This window comes from Jatropha curcas, chromosome 7 (assembly GCF_041381405.1).
Source record: "Jatropha curcas cultivar XTBG-Jc1 chromosome 7, XTBG_Jcur_1.0, whole genome shotgun sequence".
NCBI lineage: Eukaryota > Viridiplantae > Streptophyta > Magnoliopsida > Malpighiales > Euphorbiaceae > Jatropha > Jatropha curcas.
Window position 1 is genome coordinate 15,292,008 of NC_143157.1, and position 21,962 is coordinate 15,313,969.

Consider the following 21,962-nt stretch of genomic DNA (forward strand, 5'->3'; position numbering starts at 1 on the left):
ATCCGTCAACACAGACTGAGTGAGTAAAAAAGTTGCATCGGGGCTGTTTTTGTAGGAAAAACCGGGCTGGAGGGCAGCCGCTGCCGTCGGGGAGGGCGACTGCGGCCGCCGGCCGGGGCGGCAGCTGCTGCCGTGGACGGCGGCCGCCGCGGCCGGCGGACTTGCTAGCCTTTCGTTCCAAAGGCTTTTTCGGGAGTTCCGTACCTCCGAAAAATATTCTGGGACCAGTTCTGCGATCCTCGTAATTTTTCGGACGTTTCAAGTACCATATTGGCATACTTTCGGTGAACTTTCTGAACGTCCTCCGGTCCGGCCGGAATGTTTGTAGTCCGGGAAAATAGGCTTTTTGAGCCTCAAAATTTGAGTATTCACAGTTGCCTCCCACCGGCAACCATAAAAATGATTTATGGGAGTCGGTGGTTATCTGAAAAATAAATTTTGAAGGCGAAAATTGGACGTATCCAGAAGACCCGCCTTTTGGCTATTTTTGGGCCTTTGGGGCCAGATTGAGAATTTTTGGGCCTTAGGGGCCAAAATGTGAATTTCTGGGCCTTTGTGGCCAAATTGGGCATTTTTGAGCCTTTGGGGCCCATTTGAGAATTTTTGGGCCTTTGTGGCCAAATTGGGCATTTTTGGGCCTTTGGGGCCAAATTGAGAATTTTTGGGCCTTAGGGGCCAAAATGTGAACTTCTGGGCCTTTGTGGCCAAATTGGGCATTTTGGGCCTTTGGGGCCAAATTGAGAATTTTTGGGCCTTAGGGGCCAAAATGTGAACGTTTCTTTGCCTGTATTTTCTGTACTGTACTTTATTGGTACCTGCATTTGGTTAGTACTAAAAATTTTATATGTATGCATGATTATCCACTTTGACTTGTAAAAAACGGGATTTTCTTTCAATTTTCGATTTTCAATTTTTTTCAAAAATGAATCCGTTTTATAACACAGCATGCACAATTAGACTAAGAGTCTCTCCAAGGTAGAAAAAGATCAATTTGGGGAGGTACGGTCTATTTCCTGGTATGACATCACTTGCTTTATCCAGGTTAGCTTCCGCCATACCCGAGTTTACCTGCTAGGCCTTACACACTGTACTTGGTACTGCGCTTCGCGCGTTTTGAGGCAGATGGGGATAGACCAGACTGTTCCAATTGTAGATGGCACTTCAGCTGATTCAGCCATCACTCCGGGCGTTACCCGAGCCGTCCTTAGGGCTTGGGTTAGAGACCATCACATGGTTAGGCCTTTACCTAATCCTGCCGGTGTTCAGACTTCTCCTGAGTATCGAACCTGGTTCATTGCCGTTGTTTGGCCGATTGAGAGGCCAAGGAGGACTGCACTGCTGAGTGCACTTGAGGGTTGGGCTCAGGTTGATATCGATGATGCTGACGGGACTGATGAGGATGTGTTGGCTCCTCGGATAGGCGAGGTTGGAGAGAGTTCAGCAGCTAGGGATGACTCGGAGGATGTTGCCCCACGGAGGCGACGGGACACCTAGACTCTTATAGGCTTTTGGACTTTTGTTGTTTTTCCCTTATTTTGACTTTTTATTCGGGACTTTGACTTTGGATTTTGGATGTATGTTTTTTTTTTTTTTTTTTTTTTTTGGATTTGGACTTAGACTTCATTATTTATTTATTTTTCTTGGACTCTTTTGCTTTCTGCTTGACTTCGGACTGTTTGACTTTATTGCTTTAATTGGGAATGTCATTTGACTTTTAAGCTTTCCAAGCATTTTCCAACTTTATTTATTCAAGCTCTAATTTTTGCCTAAGCCGCCCTTTCGGGTTTTCAACTTAGTGAGCTACCCATTTTTTGCCTAAGCTGCCCTTTTTGGGTTTTCAACTTAGCGGGCCCCGACTTTTGCCTAAGCCGCCCTTTCGGGTTTTCAACTTAGCGGGTTTTTCTCTTTTTTTTTTTCTTTTCTTTTCCTTTTTTTTTTTGGCAAAGAAGAATGAATTATGAAATGATTTTCTCATTAATGTTTAGACCGCGCCCAAAGAGGGTTGCCTACATATCTCCGATACATAATTTCTTTTTTCCGAAGAGAACCAGGTCTAATGTAGTTCTTGTGAACCCCTCCCCCAAATGTCATAAGCATGTGATGCATATGATGAATGAGAAGAAATACACGTGATGTGTGTGAGTCGCCACCTTGTTTAATTATTTTAGGGTAAACTAGGAAAAAACCCTAAGTGACTCCATTTTTAATTAACCTAGTTACTAGATTAATTATCCCAATGATTAAGGCACAATCTACGAACCCGAGATGGATCCCGAGACTATGTCATGCCGATAAACTAACCGATGAATGAATGCTTTGCAAGGTAAATGATGGATTAATGAAATGTTTGAGTGATTTTGACTTGCCACCCGGGGTGAAATCCCGAACGTGCCTACGTACTTCCGTTTGAATGGAAGATCAAAGTCAACGTAGTTCGATAGGCCTCTTTTAGAGGGCTTTGAATGATATGCTTAATGCATGGGTGTGTGTATGCTTAGTGCATGATTTTGTGTATGCTTAGTGCATTTTTGTGTATGCTTTGTGCATTTTGTATGTATGCTTTATGCATGATTGTGTGTATGCTTCGTGCATTTTGTGTGTATGCTTTATGCATGACACGTATGCTTCGTGCATGAGTGTGTATGCTTTGTGCATGAGTTTAGGCGTTTTGCCAAAAATTGATTGATTTTTAGGCATGTTGCCAAAAATGTTGATTTTAATGGCTTTTAGCCAAAATGATTTGATTTAGGCAATTGTTGCCAAAAATGTTGATTTTAGGCGATTTTCGCCAAAATGGTTGATTTTAATTAAGGCCTTTGGCCAAAATGAGTTGATTTAGGCAATTAATTTACCAAAATGTTCGATTTAAGCGATTTGTCGCTAAAATGGTTGATTTTAGGCCTTTGGCCGAAAATTGGTTCATTTTAAGGCATTTTGCCAAAAATGTCGATTTTACGGCTTTGAGCCGAAAATGGTTGATTTTAAAGGCATTTTGCCAAAAATGTCGATTTTAAGCGATTTGTCGCTAAAATGATTGATTTTAGGCCTTTGGCCAAAAGGTGTTGTTTTAGGCAATTAGTTTGCCAAAATGTGCGATTTAGGCGATTGTCGCCAAAATGGTTGATTTTGAGGCCTTTGGCCAAAATGGTTCAATTCTACGACTTTTAGTCGAAAAAGATTGATTTTAAGGCGTTTCGCCAAAATGGTTCGGTTTTACGACTTTTAGCCGAAAAAGGTTGATTTGTAGGCATTTTGCCAAAAAATGTTGATTTAGGCTTTTAGTCACAATTATTGATTAATTGGACTTAAGCCGGATTTGTTCGAAATAAGGCAGTTGAACCGTAGTTATTAATTAACTAGGCTCTTTTAGCCAATATTGTCGGATTTAAACTTTAATACCACGATTATTGATTAACCGGGCATTTAAGCTTAATCAAATTAATTTAAGACGGTTTATTTACCAAAAATAATGACGTGGATGCATTTATGCAATTGTAGAATTATTAAGAGTAGAAGAGAAATATGCATGAAGTGCCAAAATTAAATAGGCAGAGTTTTGTTTACATACCTGATTTAATCGACGACCGCTTCTTAACTCCGGATTAAGCTCCTCGCTTAGGAAATATTAATTAATTTTAATTTGTTTAATTTTAATGTCCAAATATCACAATAAAAATGCAATAAAAATTAAATTAAATGCAAAAAGCGGTAAAGAAAACGCAAGGAGCGTGAGAGGGAGAAGGATTCGTCCGTTAAAACAGACAGAGGTGCACCAGAAAATGGCTGAAAATGGCCTATTTATAGGCCATTTTCGGGTCCCGGGCGGCAGGTGCCGCCGGGAGGGCGGCAGCTGCTGCCCAGGGGGGCTGGGCGGCAGGTGCCGCCTGGCTCGGCGGCAGGTGCCGCCCAGGAGGGCGGCAGCTGCCGCCCTGTCGGTGGGGCGGCAGGCCCCGCCCACGCTGGGCGGGGGGTGCCGCCTGGGAGGGCGGCAGCTGCCGCCCAGTCGGTGGGGCGGCAGGCCCCGCCTGGTCTGGGCGGCAGGTGTCGCCCAAGCTAGGCGGCAGGTGCCGCCCAGGGGCGTGGGGGGGCCAGGCCCCGCCTGCGCGGGGCGATAGGCCCCGCGCGTGCTGGGCGGCACGCCTCGCCCGCGCGCGCTGGGCGGCTGGCCTCGCGCGCGCGCGGTGGGCGGCAGGCCCCGCTCGCGCGCGGCAGGCCCCGCCCGCGCGGGGCGTCAGGCCCCGCGCGCGCTGGGCGGCAGGCCCCGCCCGCGCGGGGCGGCAGGCCTCGCCCGCGCTGGGCGGCAGGCCTTGCCCAGGAAGTGGGGCGGCTGCTGCCGCCCAGGCTGGGCGGCTGCTGCCGCGGTTCCCGGCTACCGGCGCCGCCGTGGCCGGTGTGGACACCGTGCCTCGTTCCGAGGGCCTTTTTGGGAGTTCCGGACCTCCGAAAAATATTCCGGGACCTGTTCCGCGATCCTCGTGATATTCCGGACGTTTTAAGTACCATATTGACATATTTTCGGTGAACTTCCGAAATAGCCTCCGGTCCGGCCGGACTGTTTGCAGTCCGGGAAAACAGGCTTTCTGAGCCTCAAAATTTGGGTATTCACAGTTCTTTTTTACATTATGCAATGCTTATTATACAAAATATCTTTTTAACTGATCTAAATTACATGGATTCGTGAATTCCAAACCATCCAAATCAGCCAAAATGTCGGCTCCGCCGGACAATATTTTCTTCAACACATAGGGTCCAGCCCAATGAGGATGAAACTTCCCACATGGGTCTATGATTGGCTGTCTAATTTCCTTCAGGACCAAACAACCTTCTTCCAGTTTTCGGTCTTTGACCTTCTTATTAAAATGTCGTGCCATTCTTCTCTGGTAAACTTGAGTTTGGTGGATCGCTTGCAATCATTTTTCGTCCATACCCAAGAGTTGCAAATGATAATTCTTAGCCCAATTTGCTTCGCTGATCTGGCTTTCCCGGATAATCCTGGCCGACTGAACTTCCAGCTCAATAGGCAACACTGCTTCCATACCATATACTAAGGAATATGGAGTTGCTCCGGTGGGCATTCTGATTGAAGTCCTATATCCCCATAGGGCATTTGGTAACTGTTCATGCCAAGCTTTGTGCTTTCTAACTGTCTTCTGCAAAATAACTTTTATAGCCTTATTTGCAGCCTCTACAGCCCCATTTGTTCGTGGACGATAGGGCGAGGACTTATGATGTTGGATTCTCTTTTGCTTCAGCAGGTCAGAAAATTCACTTTGAAAGTGGGACCCGTTATCAGTAATGATCTCGAATGGCGTTCCGTACTGACAAAGGATGTTAGTACGAATGAACTGTGCTGCCTTCTTGGCATTCAAGATCGAATAGGAGGCTGCCTCAATCCACTTAGTGAAATAATCAACAGCAACCAGGATAAATTGATGACCATTGGAAGCCTCTGGGTGGATTTTTCCGATCACGTCTATGCCCCAAGTTGCGAAAGGCCATGGTGAAGTAATAGGATTCAAATTGACCGGAGGCCGTCTTTGCAGCTTAGTAAAAATTTGACACTCATGGCACTTCTGCGCGTGCCTCACGCAATTTGCATTCATGGTTGACCAGTAATAACCCAGGTTCACGATTTTCTGAACCAAGGCTATCCCGTGCATGTGTGGACCAGACTCCCCATTATGTAAGGAATCCATGATGGTTTTAGCTTCTCCCTCATCAACGCACCTTAGGTGCAGGCCATTCCAACTTCTTTTATACAAAACTCCCCCAGTAAGGAAATATCCGGATGCTAACTGTCTCAATGTCCGTTGATCAGTCTTGGTGGATCCCTCCGGGTAGGCTTCATTCTGAAGATAATTCTGTATATCCCAATACCAAGGCTTGTCATCCACCAAATTCATGATATGTGCTGGCTGTTTCTGTAGCCGAACTGTCAGAGGTCGAATGACTTGGTCTCCCCCTACATTAACCATGGAGGCCAAAGTAGCCAAAGCATCAGCAAAACTGATTTTTGGCTCGCAGCAAGTAGTGGAAGGATAAATCCTCAAATTGCTGAGCCAATTCGTCCAAGCGTTGTAGGTAAGGAACCAAACGCTCTTCCTTAATTTTCCATTTTCTCAAAGCTTGGGAGACTATTGTGAACCCCTCCCCCGAAAACACAGGCATATGAAGCATATGACTAAGGGCAGAAATGCACGTGAATGTATGAGTCGCCACCTTATTTAATTATTTTAGGGTAAACTAGGAAAAAACCCTAAGTGACTCCAATTTTAATTAACCTAAGTCTAGGCTAATTACCCCAATGTTTAAGGCACAATCTTCGAACCCGAGGTGGATCCCGAGACCATGTCATGTTGATAAACTAACCGATGAATGAATGCTTTGCAGGGTAAATGATGCAATTGGACCAATGAAATGTTTAAATGATTTCGACTTGCCGCTCGGGGTTAAATCCCAAACGTGCCTACGTACTTCCGTTTGAATGGAAGATCAAAGTCAACGTAGTTCGATAGGCCTTTTTAAAAGGGCTTTGAATGGGTATGCTTTATGTATGAGTGTGTGTATGCTTCGTGCATTTTGTTTAGGCATTCTGCCAAAAATTAATTGATTTGATTTAGGCATTTGTTGCCAAAAATGTTGATTTAAGGTTTTTAGCCAAAAGATTGATTTAGGCAATTGTTGCCAAAAATTGATATGATTTAGGCGATTGTCGCCAAAATTGATTATTTGAAGGCTTTTAGCCAAAATGATTGATTTAGGCAATTAGTTTGCCAAAAGTGTTTGATTGGGCGATTGTCGCCAAAATGACTGATTTAAGGCTTTTAGCCAAAAGATTGATTAATTAAAGGCATTTCGCCAAGACTTTGTTTTAAGCGATTTGTCGCTAAAAAAGATTAATCTCACTTATAAGCAATTTGTTTGCCAAAAGAGATCAATTGAATTGCAATGTAGGCAATTTATTGCCAAGAAAACGTGTTTTAATTAAGACCTTTTAGCCACAATTATTGATTAATTGGACTTAAGCCGGACTGTTCGAAATAAAGGCGATTATTACATAGTCATTAATTGACTAGATACCTTTAGCCGATTTTGTCGGATTTAGGCTTTAATACCACGATTATTAATTAACCGGGCATTTAGCCTAAAATTATTTAATTGAGGCAGTTTATTTGCCTAACGATGACGTGAATGCATTTATGCAGTTTGTAGAATTAGGAGTAAAAGAGAAGCATGCATGAAGTGCTAAAATTAAATAGGCAGAGTTTCGTTTATGTACCTGATTTAATCGACGGCCGCTTCTTAGCTTCAGCTTGATAAACTCCGGATTAAGCTCTTCGTTTGGGGAATATTAATTAATTTAATTCAATTTAAGTGACCAAATTATCACAACAACACAATAATAAAAGCCTATGCTAAATGCAGAAAAGCAGTAAAGAATCGCAAGGAGCATAAGGGAGAAGGAGCGTCCGTCAACACAGACTGAGTGAGTCAAAACGGAGTGCCGGGGACAATATTTATAGGCAAAATTCGGACTGAAGGGCGACAGCTGCCGCCGGGGACGGTGGCCACTGCCGCCGTATCCTGTCCATTCGCCAGTTTTTTTCGTTCCGACGGCTTTTTCGGGAGTTCCGGACCTCCAAAAAATATTCCGAGACCAGTTTCGCGATCCTCGCGATGTCCCAGATGTTTTAAGTACCATATTGGCATACTTCCGATAAATTTCCAAAATGACCTCCGGTCCGACCGGACTGTTTGCAGTCCGGGAAAACTGGCTTTTTGAGCCTCAAAATTTGAGTATTCACAACTATTAAATTGGAATCCCCGAAAACCTTGAGGACCTTTATTTCCTTTTCCAGGGCTGCTTCTAACCCCTTTATGCAAGCTTCATACTCGGCTTCATTGTTGGTGCAGTCAAAATCTAATTTGACTGCGATTGGGACGTATTCTCCACAAGGAGTTTTGAATACGACTCCAACCCCATTTCCATGGTGGTTTGAAGCTCCATCGAAGTACATCTCCCAGACTTCACTTTCCAAGCTCAACAAGTCCTCATCAGGAAATTCTACCTCCGGCATTTCGTCTTCGACCGGTAATTCTGCTAATTGATTCGCCAAGGCTACGCTTTTCACTGCCTTCCATTGTACAAATTTTAAATCATAGGCTGCGAGCACCGACACTCACTTAGCCATCTTACTGTCAAGAACCGGCCTCTCCATTAGGAATTTCAAGGGGTTCGATTCATAAATAACGTATGTGGTGTAGGACGAGAGGTAGTGCTGCAGCTTTGTACAAGCCCAAACTAGAGCCAGACACAACTTCTCTATCTTGTTGTATTTTAGCTCGTAGTCTAGCATCCTTTTGCTGAGGTAAGACACGGCATTTTCTACACTTGTATCTTCTGCTTGTTGAACTAGCATTGCACCCATCGCTTCTTCTGTCACTGATAGGTACAATAGCAAAGGCTTTCCTAGCCTTGGTGGCTGTAAAACTGGCGGGGATAATAGATATTGCTTGACTCGGTCAAAAGCTTTCTGACAATCCTCATTCCATTTGACGGACACCCCTTTCCTGAGTAATTTGAAGATCGGACCATAAGTATCGGCCAATTGATTAATGAACCGGCTGATGTACTGTAGCCTTCCCAGGAAACCCCGAACTTCTTTTTTCGTCTTCGGTGCTGGCATTTCCAGAATGGCTTTGGCTTTTGAAGGGTCAATCTCTATGCCCTTCCGACTGACCATATGCCCCAGAAATACTCCGGATGTAGCTCCAAACAGACATTTCGCCGGGTTGAGCTTTAAATTGTACTTTCGAAGTCTAAGGAAGAACTTCTCAAGTGCTGTTGTATGTTCTTTAGCTGTTTTTGATTTGACAACCATATCGTCCACATACACTTCTACTTCTTTGTGAACCATGTCATGGAAAATGGTCATTGCCATTCTTTGATAGGTTGCCCCGGCATTTTTGTGCCCAAAAGGCATAACCCTGTAGCAGTAGGTTCCCCACTCCATGATGAATGCCGTTTTCTCTTTGTCTGGCAAATGCATCATTATTTGATTGTATCCAACAACAAGATCGGTCAAGGAGACCATCTCGTGTCCAGCCATTCGGTCCACCAACAAGTCAATATGCGACAGGGGGAAGTCGTCCTTCGGACATGCTTTATTCAAATCCCGGTAATCCACACACATTCTGACTTTGCCATCTTTCTTCGACACCGGCACAATATTCGCTAACCATGTTGGGTAGGCAATGGGTTCTATGAACTTATTCTCCAGTTGCTTGGCTACTTCCTCCTTGATTTTCAAGGACCATTCTGTTTTTAGCCTTCTTAGCTTCTGTTTTACCGGCTTAGCCTCAGGGTATACTGGAATCTTGTGCACCGCTATTGCCGAGTCAATTCCCGTGATGTCACTTGCCTTCCACATGAAGCAATTGGCAAACTTCTTCAAGCATTCAATGACCTGTTCCCTGTTCACACAGTCAGATGCAATGTATGTATGTTCATTTTCTTCTTTGCCAATTATTATTTTTTCTTTTTCATTTTTTGTTTCGTTTATTTGATTTTCATTATTTTTGCTTGGAAATGCTTGGAAAGATAGACACGCGGGGTAGCCAATAATTTGCAAGCTCTTATTGATTAGGACGGAATCGTCCTCAAAAATTACATCAAATTTGAAGTCTGGATTTTCTAAATCCGACACAGACGACTCAGAACTGGAACTGGACTCTGACTCGGTTTCAGACTCGGGGTCAGACTCAGACTCAGTACAGGACTTGATTACAGACTTTGACTCTAGGTTTGACTCGGGAGGGAGTTTATCAGCAACGCGTTCCTCCTCGGCGTACCAGTTGGTGAGAGGCCCTTTGTACGGCTTGATCAGGCTCAGCAGGTCTTGGTTCCCATCATTTCCTGTAATGACCGCAACCTCGTCAAAGACACTGGGCTGCATGAAGTCTTCCACTTCCAGTTCAGTTATTGCCTCTGGCTTGTTGTCCCAGGCATCAGCAAATATTTCCAGGACACAGATGTCATTCATTTTTAGGAATAGTTCGAAAGGATCGATCAATTCCTAGTCAGCAACGATAGCATTTATCCTGTGGTTTGGTGAAGGATTAGTGCTAATGTTTGGCTTATTCCTTGGAATAATTGAACCGTTGTCCACCAGGTCTTGGATGCGGTTCTTAAGCGTCCAGCACGCTTCAGTCTTGTGCCCGTTACCCTGATGTTACTCACAGTATTCGTCAGCTCTGTAGTTCCTTGGTAATGGGTTGGGTGGCGGCCTTGCTTCCAAAGGCTTGATGTAGTTTGCCTTGACAGCCTCTTGGAATACCAAAAGGATTGGCATCCCGAGATCAGTGTAAGTCCTCCTCGACTGGCTGCCATTTCTCATATTCCCCACACGTAAAGGATTCGTGGAGGTGATACTTGCCACTTTGTGAACTTTGCTTGCCTTGCTAGGCTTCTTATATTTTGAGGTACCCGAGTCTTCTTTCAGTTGACCCATTTGGATTAAATCCTCTACCTTGGTTGCAGTAGCAATGAGCGACTGAAACGTTGGTAGGTACTGAGTTTGCAGTTGTTGTTGGTAGACACGCAGCAGATTTTTGATGATTATGTCTACCTGTTCTTGCTCAGAAGGCCGGTTGATCATTTGGGCGGCCTTGGCCCTCCACCTCGTAAGGAACGAGGAAAAGGGTTCATTGCTTTACTATTTGGTGGTCTCCAACTCCCTCCAAGTAACGTCCACCTCTATGTTATAATGATATTGCGTATTAAACGCATTACAGATGTCTTCCCAGGTCTTCATTTTAGACCGATCCAGGCTGACAAACCACCTCAAAGCAGCACCGGTGAGTGATTGTTGAAACAACTGAGCAAGGAGCTCGCTATTCAGTTCGAACGGGTTGAGGGCACCCACATACATTTTTCAGGTGCGTTTTGGGACAAGTGGTTCCATCAAACTTGTCCATGTTGGGCATTTTGAACTTTGTTGGCAGTCTTGCTTCGGAGAACAAGGACAAGGAGTCCATGTCCACTACTTCCTTGTGTGTCTTAAGGGCAGTAATAGACCTTTCCAACAATTCCAGTTTTTCTCTCATCTTCTGAGCTTCTAGCTCAGAAGCAGTTCTGGAGGGCATGTCATCCAGGGCAGGGTTTGAGGACGTCGCTGCAGCACCAGGTCCATGATTGGAGGCAGCGGGATCACTTCCCCCAGCTGAAGCCCCATTTCCATTGCCACTACCTAGTTCGGCTATTAGGGCAGTTCTCTGGGCAGCCAATGCCTCATTCATTCTAGCCTCCATTCTGGCTTCGAGTTGTTCCATGAGATTTTGGATGTCAGTAAGTGATGCCATTGGTGCAGTTGAAGTTGGTGAGGTTGGTGAAGCCGGTGAGGTTGGTGAAGCTGGTGATGTTGGGGATGGTACCGTAGGTGTGACTGGCACTGATGTTGGCACTTGAATAGTGGGTAAGTATAAGGGTAATTGGATTAGGGTATAGTGGTTCGTGTATCAGTGTAGCTGATGTGAAGTAGATCGACTCTTTGTCCAACTGTGCATGACTAAAAAAAAACAAAAGAATGTTTTGTGTTCTTTTTGTGTTTATTCAATGTTTATGATATGTCGTGAATGCGCACAACAACACGTCATAATCCGTTTTAATGAGATGCTTCAAGCATTGGGTACATACAGCCCTAAAGGATAGGTACTATAGGCTATGACACAAATAGAAAATAGGCTTATAAAGGGACCCTTGAACCTTGAGCATGGATATACCTAACCACATGTGAAATAAGGAGTTTCGCGTGGGTCCGACAATACGCATACTCATGGGCCACCCCTAAAAGGATTAGGGATGGTTTGCGATAACAGGGAGGACGCTTTGGCTGTCCGTCGACATAATCAAGGAGACCTGCCGATCAGCGCTACTTGCTATCCAGACTCAGAAGTTTGAATAGAGAGAGAAGAAATTCATTTGAAATTCATTTTTTATGCAATGGAGAAAAAAGATTCTCAATTCGTGCAAATAAATAAACAAATTTAAGTGATTTAAAGTAAATTTCAATTAGGTGCAAATTCTCCTTATTAAGAAGCATTCTTAAAGAAAGAATACTTAATCTTTGTTGGGGTACCCTGCAAAACAAAGCATAGTAAAATAATACCCTAAAGAAGGGCAGGTTAGTTTACACAACAATTGTAGTCCACTTTATGTAAAACGATTACATGAATTCCCCAGCAGAGTCGCCAAACTGTGAACCCCTCCCCCAAAAATAGGCATATAATGAATATGACTAAGGGCAGAAATGCACGTGAATGTGTGAGTCGCCACCTTGTTTAATTATTTTAGGGTAAACTAGGAAAAAACCTTAAGTTGACTCCAATTTTAATTAACCTAATTACTAGATTAATTATCCCAATGTTTAAGGCATAGTTTGCGAACCCGAGGTGGATCCCGAGACCATGTCATGTTGATGAACTAACCTAAGTGTGAATGCTTTGCAAGGTAATGATGTAATTGGACCAATAAAGTGTTTTGATGATTTCGACTTGCCGCTCGGGGTTCAATCCCAAACGTGCCTACGTACTTCCATTTGAATGGAAGATCAAAGTCGACGTAGTTCGATAGGCCTTTTTTAAAGGGCTTTGAATGGATATGCTTAATGCATGAGTGTGTGTATGCTTCGTGCATTTTGTTTAGGCATTTTGCCAAAGAATTGATTGATTTGATTAGGCGTTTGTTGCCAAAAGTGTTGATTTAAGGCTTTTAGCCAAAAAGATTGATTTAGGCAATTTGTTTGCCAAAAGTTAATGTGATTTAGGCAATTGGTTTGCCAAGAGTGATTATTTGAAGGCTTTTAGCCAAAATGGGTTGATTTAGGCAATATGTTTGCCAAAAGTGTTGATTGGGCGATTGTCGCCAAAATTAATTGATTGGGCAATTTATTGCCAAAAATTGATATTTGGGCTTTTTGTTGCCAAAATGGTTGATTAATTCAAGGCATTTTTTGCCAAAGCTTCGCTTTAATTGATTTGTCGCGAAAGATGGTTAATCTTACTTATAGGCAATTTGTTTGCCAAAAGTGATCAATTGAATTGCAATATAGGCAATTTATTGCCAAAAGAAACGTGGTTGATTAATGCTATTTAGCCACAATTATTGATTAATTGGACTTAAGCCGGACTGTTCGAAATAAAGGCGATTATACCGTAGTCTTTAATTGACCAGATACTTTAGCCAATATTGTCGGATTTAGGCTTTAACACCACGATTATTAATTAACCGGACATTTAAGCTTAATCATATTTAATTGAGGCAGTTTATTTGCCTAATTGATGACGTGAATGCATTTATGTAGCAGTTTAATGCATAATTGCAGTAGAAGAGAATATGCACAAAATGCTGAAATTAAATAGACAGGTTTTCGTTATTACCTGAGTTAATCGGTGGCCGCTTCTTAGCTTCAGCTTGAAAATTCCAGATTAAGCTCCTCGTTTGGGGAATATTAATTAGAGTTAATTTAATTAAGTGACCAAGTATCACAACAGCAGAATAATAAAAGCCTACACTAAATGCAGAAAAGCAATAAAAGAACCGCAAGGAGCGTAGGGGAGAAGAGAGCGTTCGTCAACACAGACTGAGTGAGTAAAAAAGTCGCATCGGGGCTATTTTTATAGGAAAAATCGGGCTGGAGGGCGGCCGCGGCCGCCGGCCGGGGCGGCAGCTGCCACCGTGGACGGCGGCCGCCGCCGCGGCCGGCGGACTTGCTAGCCTTTCGTTCCAAAGGCTTTTTCGGGAGTTTCGTACCTCCGAAAAATATTCCGGGACCAGTTCCGCGATCCTCGTAATTTTTCAGACGTTTCAAGTACCATATTGGCATACTTTCGGTGAACTTTCCGAACGTCCTCTGGTCCGGCCGGATTGTTTGCAGTCCGGGAAAATAGGCTTTTTGAGCCTCAAAATTTGAGTATTCACAGGAGCAGCTTATTAAGTCTCCAGAGCCTTCCTTTGAGCAGCTGGTAGAGGGCACACAATTCATGATTGGCATGATTCAATCGGACAGTGGTACAGAATGGTCACAGAAGATACCAGAATTTGAAGACTTTCTCAGGATTGGGGACGAAGCTTCAAGGATGGTGCAAGAGCAAAAGTCCAAGGCAAGGATCCTCGAGTCAATACTAGCAGCGAAAGATGCAGAAGAAGCTGAGAGGAAGGTGATGAAGATGTCAGATCACGAAGAGAAGGAAGAGAAAGCTGCCCCAGAAACAGAGGATGCTCAGGATGCTGATGAAGTGGTTCAAACCATCAAAGACAGTTATGATGAATGTATTGAACAGGCTATCAATCCTATCTTTTGTTTTTCGAATTATTGTTTTGAGAACGATTTGGATGGATTCCCTTTATTGTTTCAATCAATGTAAGTGAATTTTGACTACTTGTTTTCTTGTTTTCCTGATTGTTATGTTCATGGCATTGATTATACCACACGCATATTTGACATAACCCATATTTGACATAAATGCATTGCATCATTTTGCATTTAACCTAAGCACCACCAAAGATCCCAAAATAATCGAAATCGGATCGGACTTTAAGCTTGAACTCAGACAGGATCTCCAAGAATGTATCAAAAGGAATTCAAAGGTCTTCGCTTAGAGTTATGCTGATATGCCGGGGATCGACAGGTCAATTGTAGAACATTTCATTCCTACCGATCCGAACATTAAGCCAGTAAAGCAAAAAAGGAGATGGGTCAGACCAGAGTGGTAAGACAAGATCAAGGCTGAGGTTCAGAAGCAGCTAGATGCAGGTTTCCTGGAAGTAGTACATTACCCTGAGTGGTTAGCAAACATAGTCCCTGTACTTAAAAAGGATGGGAGACTAAGGGTCTGTGTTGACTACAGGGATCTAAACAAAGCCTCGCCCAAAGATGACTTCCCACTTCCATATATAGATGTTTTGATCGACAGTGTTGCAGGAATGGGATGTTATTCCATTATGGACAGATTCTCTGGATACAACCAAATCCTGATGGCTTTAGTTGACAAGCATAAGACTGCCTTCACTACTGATTTTGGGACCTTCTGTTCTAGGGTGATGCCGTTTGGGTTGAAGAATGCTGGAGCAACATATCAGAGAATGGCTACAACCTTGTTTCATGATATGATCCATAAAGGTTTGGAGGTATATGTAGATAATATGGTGATCCTGACAAAAACGCAAGAAGAACACACGGAGATGTTGGAAAAGTTCTTCGCGCGGGTCAAGCAGTACAATTTAAGACTCAATCCCAAAAAGTGCGTATTTGGAGTCACGAAGGGGAAGTTGTTAGGTTTTGTTGTAGGACCTAACGGGATTGAGGTTGACCCAGATAAAATAAAAGCCATTCAAGATATGGAACCGCCTAAAACAAAACGTCAGGTGAGAAGCTACTTGGGGAAGATCCAGTATATCAGCAGATTCATTTCTAGATTATCTATCACTTGTGCTCCGATCTTCAAGTTGCTCAGGAAGAACCAGCCGGTCAGATGGAACGAGGATTATCAGAAAGCCTTTGACCATATCAAGGAATACTTAATGAATCCACTAGTGTTGAGTTCGCCTAGACCGGGAGAGCCTCTGATTCTGTACTTGTCTATAGAGGATGCAGGAGTTGGAGCTATGTTGGTACAGCCAGACGCTGCTGGAGTAGAAAAGGCCATTTATTATATCAACAAGAAATTACTGCCTATTGAGGAAAAGTATAATTTGATAGAAAAGACATGCATGGCAGTTGTGTGGTCGATCAAGAAATTGAGGCCTTACTTTGATTCCTTCAGGGTCACTTTTGTTTCTAAAATTGATCCTATGAAGTATCTTCAGAAGACACCTACTCTAGAAGGATGGCTGTCCAAATGGTTAATTCAGATGTCCAATGTAGATGCGGAGTTTGTCTCGAAGAAGTCGGTCAAAGATCGGGTTGTTGCAGAGTTCCTGGCTGAGAATCCCATTGCAGATGATGAAACATGGGAGGTGGAATTTCTGGATGAACACTTGCAATGCATTGAAATAGGGGTTTGGAAACTATACTTTGATGGATCAGCCAATAGGAATGGAGCTGGAGCTGGTATTGTGATAGAAGCACCCAATGGCGAGGTGACAACAATGTGCAAAAGGTTGTTGTTTCCAGTCACCAACAATATGGCAGAATATGAAGCGTGTATCATGGGAATTGGGTCTCTTCTTGCAGCAGGCGCTAAGGAGGTTGAAGTGATAGGAGATTCCTTGTTGGTTATTGAACATGCCAATGAAAGATGGAAAGTTGAGGAAGATAGGCTGAAGCCCTATGTTGAGTACTTGTTAAAGAAAGCAGCACCCTTTGACAAGATCACTTTTACTCACATAGGAAGAACTCATAACAGAATCCCAGATGCCTTGGCAAACCTAGCATCAGCATGGCAGGATTTCAGCAAAGTCCCAAAGAAGCCATTTATCATTACCGCAGCAAATATCCCATGCTATGAAGAACATTTTGTGAACCAGGTTGAGTTAGAGGAAGAACCTTGGTTTACAGATATTTTACGGTATATGAAAGATGGAACTTTTTCTGATGATGCAATAAAAGAAGACCAATCGGTTCTAAGAAAGATGGCTTTGAACTATGTCCTAGCCGATGGTGAACTATATAGGAGAGCCTGGGATGGAATGCTCCTAAGATGTGTAGGCAAGAAGGAAGGAGAAGAGATAATGGAGAAGATCCATGAGGGAGTTTGTGGTACTCATCTGAGTGGCATGAGCTTGGCCAGAAAAATTATGAGGCAAGGTTACTTTTGGGTGCAGATGGAATGTGACTGTGTCAATTATGTTCATCATTGTAAAGCCTGCCAGTACCACGATAATAAAAATCACTTGCCTGCTATTGAACTCCACCCAACAACTTCTTCTTGGCCTTTTTCAGCTTGGGGTATAGACATCATTGGCAAGATCACGTCAGCAGCATCGAATGGTCATCAGTATATTTTGGTCGCAGTGGACTATTTTTCTAGATGGATCGAAGCTCAATCCTACAAAACTTTGACTTCCAAACAAGTGGCTAGATTTATTGAGCAGAACATTTTCTGTCGCTATGATATTCCCCATCACATAGTCACAGACAATGGTTCTCACTTCCAAGTAGATTTCGGCCAGTTGTTATACAAATATAAGGTTGAGCATCATCATTCCTCTCCTTATCGGCCTCAAGCTAATGGTGCAGTAGAAGCCACCAATAAGGAGATTAAGAGAATTCTATCTAAAATGTGTAGAGATATAGAGGTTGGGCTGAGAAACTTCCTTTTGCGATCTGGGGGCATCGAACTACTTTCAAATCAGTGAATGGAGCTTCTCCTTTCGCGCTTGTATATGGGATGGAGGCAGTGTTACCAGTAGAGCTTGAAAAGAAGTCTCTCAGGGTTCTTATGGAAACTGGTTTGACCGAAGAAGAGTGGGTCAAGAAAAGATATGAAGACCTGGCGCTGTTGGATGGCAGAAGATTAAATGCTAGATTCTAGGATCAGATGAGAAAGAGAAGGATTGCTCGTTTCTACAATAAGCGGGTACATCCAAGAGCTTTGAAGAACAGAGACTTAGTGTTGGTCATATTGTTAGACCACGAGTCCCAGAGTCATCCTGGAGGAAAATTCAGACCCAACTGGCATGGACCGTTCAGAATTCAGAAGCTATTAGCCAAAGGTGCTGCTGAATTGGTCACTATGGAAGGGAAGCCTTTTAATCGGATCGTTAATCAAGATCAGATGAAAAGGTTCTATGTCTGAAATGATGATTTTGGTTTAAAAAAAAAAGGGGGCTAGGTTGAAAACCCGAAAGGGCGACCTAGGCAAGAAATGAGCTCGTTAGGTCGGAAAACCCGAAAGGGCGGCCTAGGCAAAAGTTAGAGTATATATAAAAAAATCTGTTGAAATTCACGCATGGTACTCAGTTTAAATGTGAAATCTATGCCATGCGTTAGTGACAAACTTGCGACTGGTTGCTGAATGCCATCAACCTGACTAGAAGGAGAATAGGCGAATGAGTAGTTAGACTAAACGACCATTGTATTAAAATGGTTTCTCTTTACTTCTGTATAATGTTGAAAGAAGTGGGATCAATAATGAGCTTAAGTTTCAAATTTTTCCCTTTTGTTTCTGGGGTATGATTGTCGATTACAAGACCTTCCTCTCTGCTTATTTGGTCAGAATTTGCTCATTAGTTTTAAAGATGTGTTGGTTGTTGATCCTTCCTGAGTATCATATTCTTTTAGATGATGATAGGAGGTCAGTTGCTATTTTCTCAGTGGTTTCCTTGGAAGGATCGATAAAAAACCATGGATAAAATCCTTAACACTTTAGTAGGTTCATGCATACATAAGGGAATTGCATATGTTATTTCTTTCTGAATGTGGCAGGTGATAAAATGGTCACCCCATCTTTTTATTTTCAGATGTAAGTCTCTGTCTTTATTCGAATAATCCACTTTTATGTGCTTTCATTTTCTTAATCCAAGGGCAGAAGGCCCAAGTGCTAATCCAGCAAATAGTTTCGAGAGAAAAGATTTGTTGTTGTTTTGTTTTGTTTAAGTGCAGAAAGCAGAAATCAATAAAGACGGAACTACTAAAAGTATTCATTGAAAAAGAGAGAGGGATACATTGATTGGGAGCTCATGGCCCCCGGAATACAGGAAACTGAAGGAAAGAAAAGTAGCAACAACATTCATTCCAGCGGTTGAATCATCAGACGCCAACCCCTTCAAGACCTAGTTTCATCACTAGGAGTAAAACCAGTCAATATACTCGGGTGTCACGGTGTCCTGCATCGCCCCTTGACCCATGTACCAGGTGTTTCGGTTTCGCCAATGATCGGCTAGATTGGTCAACAGACTCTGCGTCATGGGACCACTTTCGAAGTTATGGATTCTGGGAATGCGTTGAACGACACCATATTGGCGGTTGATCCTGTCTGGGAAGTAGGCCATGGAACGATGAAGACTAGCATATAGCACATAACTGAGATTCATGCTCCCAGCAGTGACAAGTCTAATCCTCCACCAAGGACAAGTCCATCGGATCACGGGGTTATCTCCAAAATCAAACTGTCCTCGGGAGCGTGGGCGAAAGTGGGCAGGGCCATAGGTAGGAATTGAACGAGCTGGGACTGGAGGAATCAGGCTCAGCTTATTTAAAGCCCAGGCTTGCAATAACATCGGGCAACCTCGATGGTGAATGTTGAAATTGGAGACATGAAGGGTAATGTCTCTTACCTAGCACATGGTCTCTCCCATGATCATCATGAAGACGGTGCGTCGATGCACCTGCATGTCTCGGACAACGGTCAGCAGTCGAAAATCTCCAATTCCAGGTTGACGGTTCTTCATGGCATACATATTAAGCAATAAGAAACAACAAGCCCAAGCCCAAGAGAGGTTCGCATCCATGGACAGAACCCTATTCAGAAAAGGCTCTAAAGGAAGACCTTGATCCGGGTCTATTCCGTCAGGAAGGTAAACCGGGCATAGAGCCGTAATCTCAGCCAGATCATATCTCAGGCCTGGGGGCAAAGTGGGAGCTTCATCTTGTTCAGGGTGATGACCCATCACGGCGCACATCCCCTCGTAGGTTGGAGTCACCTCAGAATCTTCAAATCGAAAAACCATGGTGTTGGGATTAAAGTACCCCACGAGCCAAGACAAGAAACTATGATCAGGCTTCAAGTCTTTGAAGTATTTCAGCCAGGCCAGTTGATTCATGGGGTGAATCTGCCACAGGTCGTCAGGAATGGATTGAACAAAGGATGAGACTTGATTTCTGAAAGCCATAGAGGAAAAGGGTTATTAAAGAAAAAGCGTTTTTTAGAACAGTCGAATGCTGTGGAATGAAGAGAACGAATAGGGGACTTCTATTTATAGGAGTGGAAAGGCTTCAGTAAATGTGATGCTATCACCAGCTGGCATGGTATCTACTATCGATGGTGATAGGGCACGGATTCGTCATAAAACAGGGGACCACTTTTGCGAGTGAAAGGTAGATGGGCATTTGTGCGTAGACCACTCCGGTAGTTGGGCATTTATGCCTGCATTAATAAGAGGGATCGCTCCTGCAATAGGGTGGTTGAGAATTTATGTCCGCATTAACCAAGATGGACCACTCTTGCAAATGAGCGGGATGTATCCTTTTTCTTTCTCCAGTTTTTGTTTAAATCTCGTTATTGCTTTTTGTTCATTATAAGGTAGATGGACATTCATGCCCGTATTAACAAGGTAGACTGCTTTGGCAGGTGAGTAAGACATTGCCTTTTTAATTTTGTGATTTCGATTAATTTTCATTTCATTTTCTTTTGTCCATTTAGCAATAAGTTAGTTGGGCATTTACGCCCACATTAACAAGATGGACCACTCCTGCAAGCAAGTGGGGTACTTCCTTTTTGCGTTTTTGTGCTTTGATTATGCAGGAATAAAGTGAAGTCTCAAAAATTGTAAATAATAAAAGAAATGTAAATAATACGGTAATAAAAGAAATGTAAATAATACTGTCATAAAAAGAAATGTAAATAATACCGTGAAAGAAATGTAAATAACACTGAAAATGTGCTTCAAAGAGCTACAAAATGTCATAAAAAGTATGGTAAAAAATGGAGAGGGCCAGGTAACGTCGCCTCCGACTGGGACCAGCTGTCGCCTGCCTGACAGAAGATGGTGGAGGTGTCGGAGCATCGCTAGATGAAGAGCCATCATCATCATCATCCTCCTCCTCAGAGAAGTCAAAAGGAATCCCCTCCACCTCCAGTCTAGTCCGGAGCCTGTCAACCTCCATCTGGAGACGAGAAACAGTGGCGGCCTGACGGGATTGATGCCTCCGCAGTCTGCCAATCTCTAACTCCTGTGGAAATAAAAAGGGGAAAAAGGGTGAGAAGAAATATGCAAAGTAAAAGGTCAAGAGTAAAGGAGTCATACCATATCGTGGCGCTCTGGATACAGCCTGGCAATGTAAATCCGAGCGAAGCAGAACCTCTGGTACAGCTCCTGATATCTCTGAGCAGGCACCTGCAAACGCAGAAAGGCACTCAATAAAGAATCCTCCAAGTAAATGTCTCTGGCTTAATAAATTCATTTTTCTACTCACATGTGTGGCATGCTCAGGATCCAGCTGTAGCTGTGGCGGAGCCTGTCTGAGGTCAACAGGAATAGCGATGGCCGGTCCTAGGCCTAGAGTGGGGTCCAAAGCAACCTCCATGCTCGGAGGGAAGGGGACATCACCCAACAAGGCACCCTGAGGACAAGCAGGAACATCAGCCTCCGCCTGCGCTCTATAAAATGCAGGGGTCCGATGTCTCCTCCTATCCTGCAACAAGTCAGAACAAATGCAGTAAATTACTTGGTCAGAGTGTTGGAAAAATCAAGACTGAGGGTAAAAGGGTTACCTGAGAGTACTCTCGGACCTTTGGCAATCTGGCCTGCAGCCAGGTGGTCAGATAAAAGGCAAAATCGCCAGGTATTAGATAGTCATCGGCTAGGAAGCCATCATACTCCAGCAACTTGTCCTCCGGAGTCATCCCCTCCAAGATGCACATGTGGCGAGGGGGAGCAACGTGCACTCGCCTCTGGGCCGTGGCAACACGGATCTCGAGGACCCTCTCTCCCAAGAAATACCGGTCCACCTAATAGCCCTGAAGCAAGACTCTGGACCGGGTAAGGGCCTCTGCTAGAGCACGAGGAGGATAGGCCGCCCAAGCATCTCCCTCCCAAGGAGTCAGAAAGAGCTACAGAACAGAAAAGTCAGTAAATCAGCAGTAAAAAATAAAAGAAGACATGCTACTCAGAAGGTTCCTTGTACTTACATCAGCCAAGGCCCTATCGTTAAGATAGCACCTCCAGTAATGTGGATCGTCAGAACTCGAATAAGTATGATGGCGATCCGCCAAGTATCGAGGAATCCGCCGAGCCTCAGTAG

At 43.6% G+C, this 21,962-nt stretch overlaps 1 protein-coding gene across 1 annotated transcript; it reads left to right on the forward strand.

Annotated features, from left to right (window-relative positions):
* The first annotated feature begins 16,570 nt into the window (after positions 1-16,570).
* LOC149494742 (uncharacterized) lies at positions 16,571-18,429 on the forward strand. Its single transcript, XM_089724424.1, has 2 exons — positions 16,571-16,995; positions 18,426-18,429. Exons 1-2 carry the CDS (start codon positions 16,571-16,573, stop codon positions 18,427-18,429), a joined length of 429 nt encoding a protein of 142 aa, XP_089580550.1.
* The last annotated feature ends 3,533 nt before the right edge of the window (positions 18,430-21,962 follow it).

Bases quoted from the DNA above. Each gene is read 5' to 3' on its own strand.
- LOC149494742 (XM_089724424.1), top strand. From the start codon at position 16,571: ATGAAAGATGGAACTTTTTCTGATGATGCAATAAAAGAAGACCAATCG.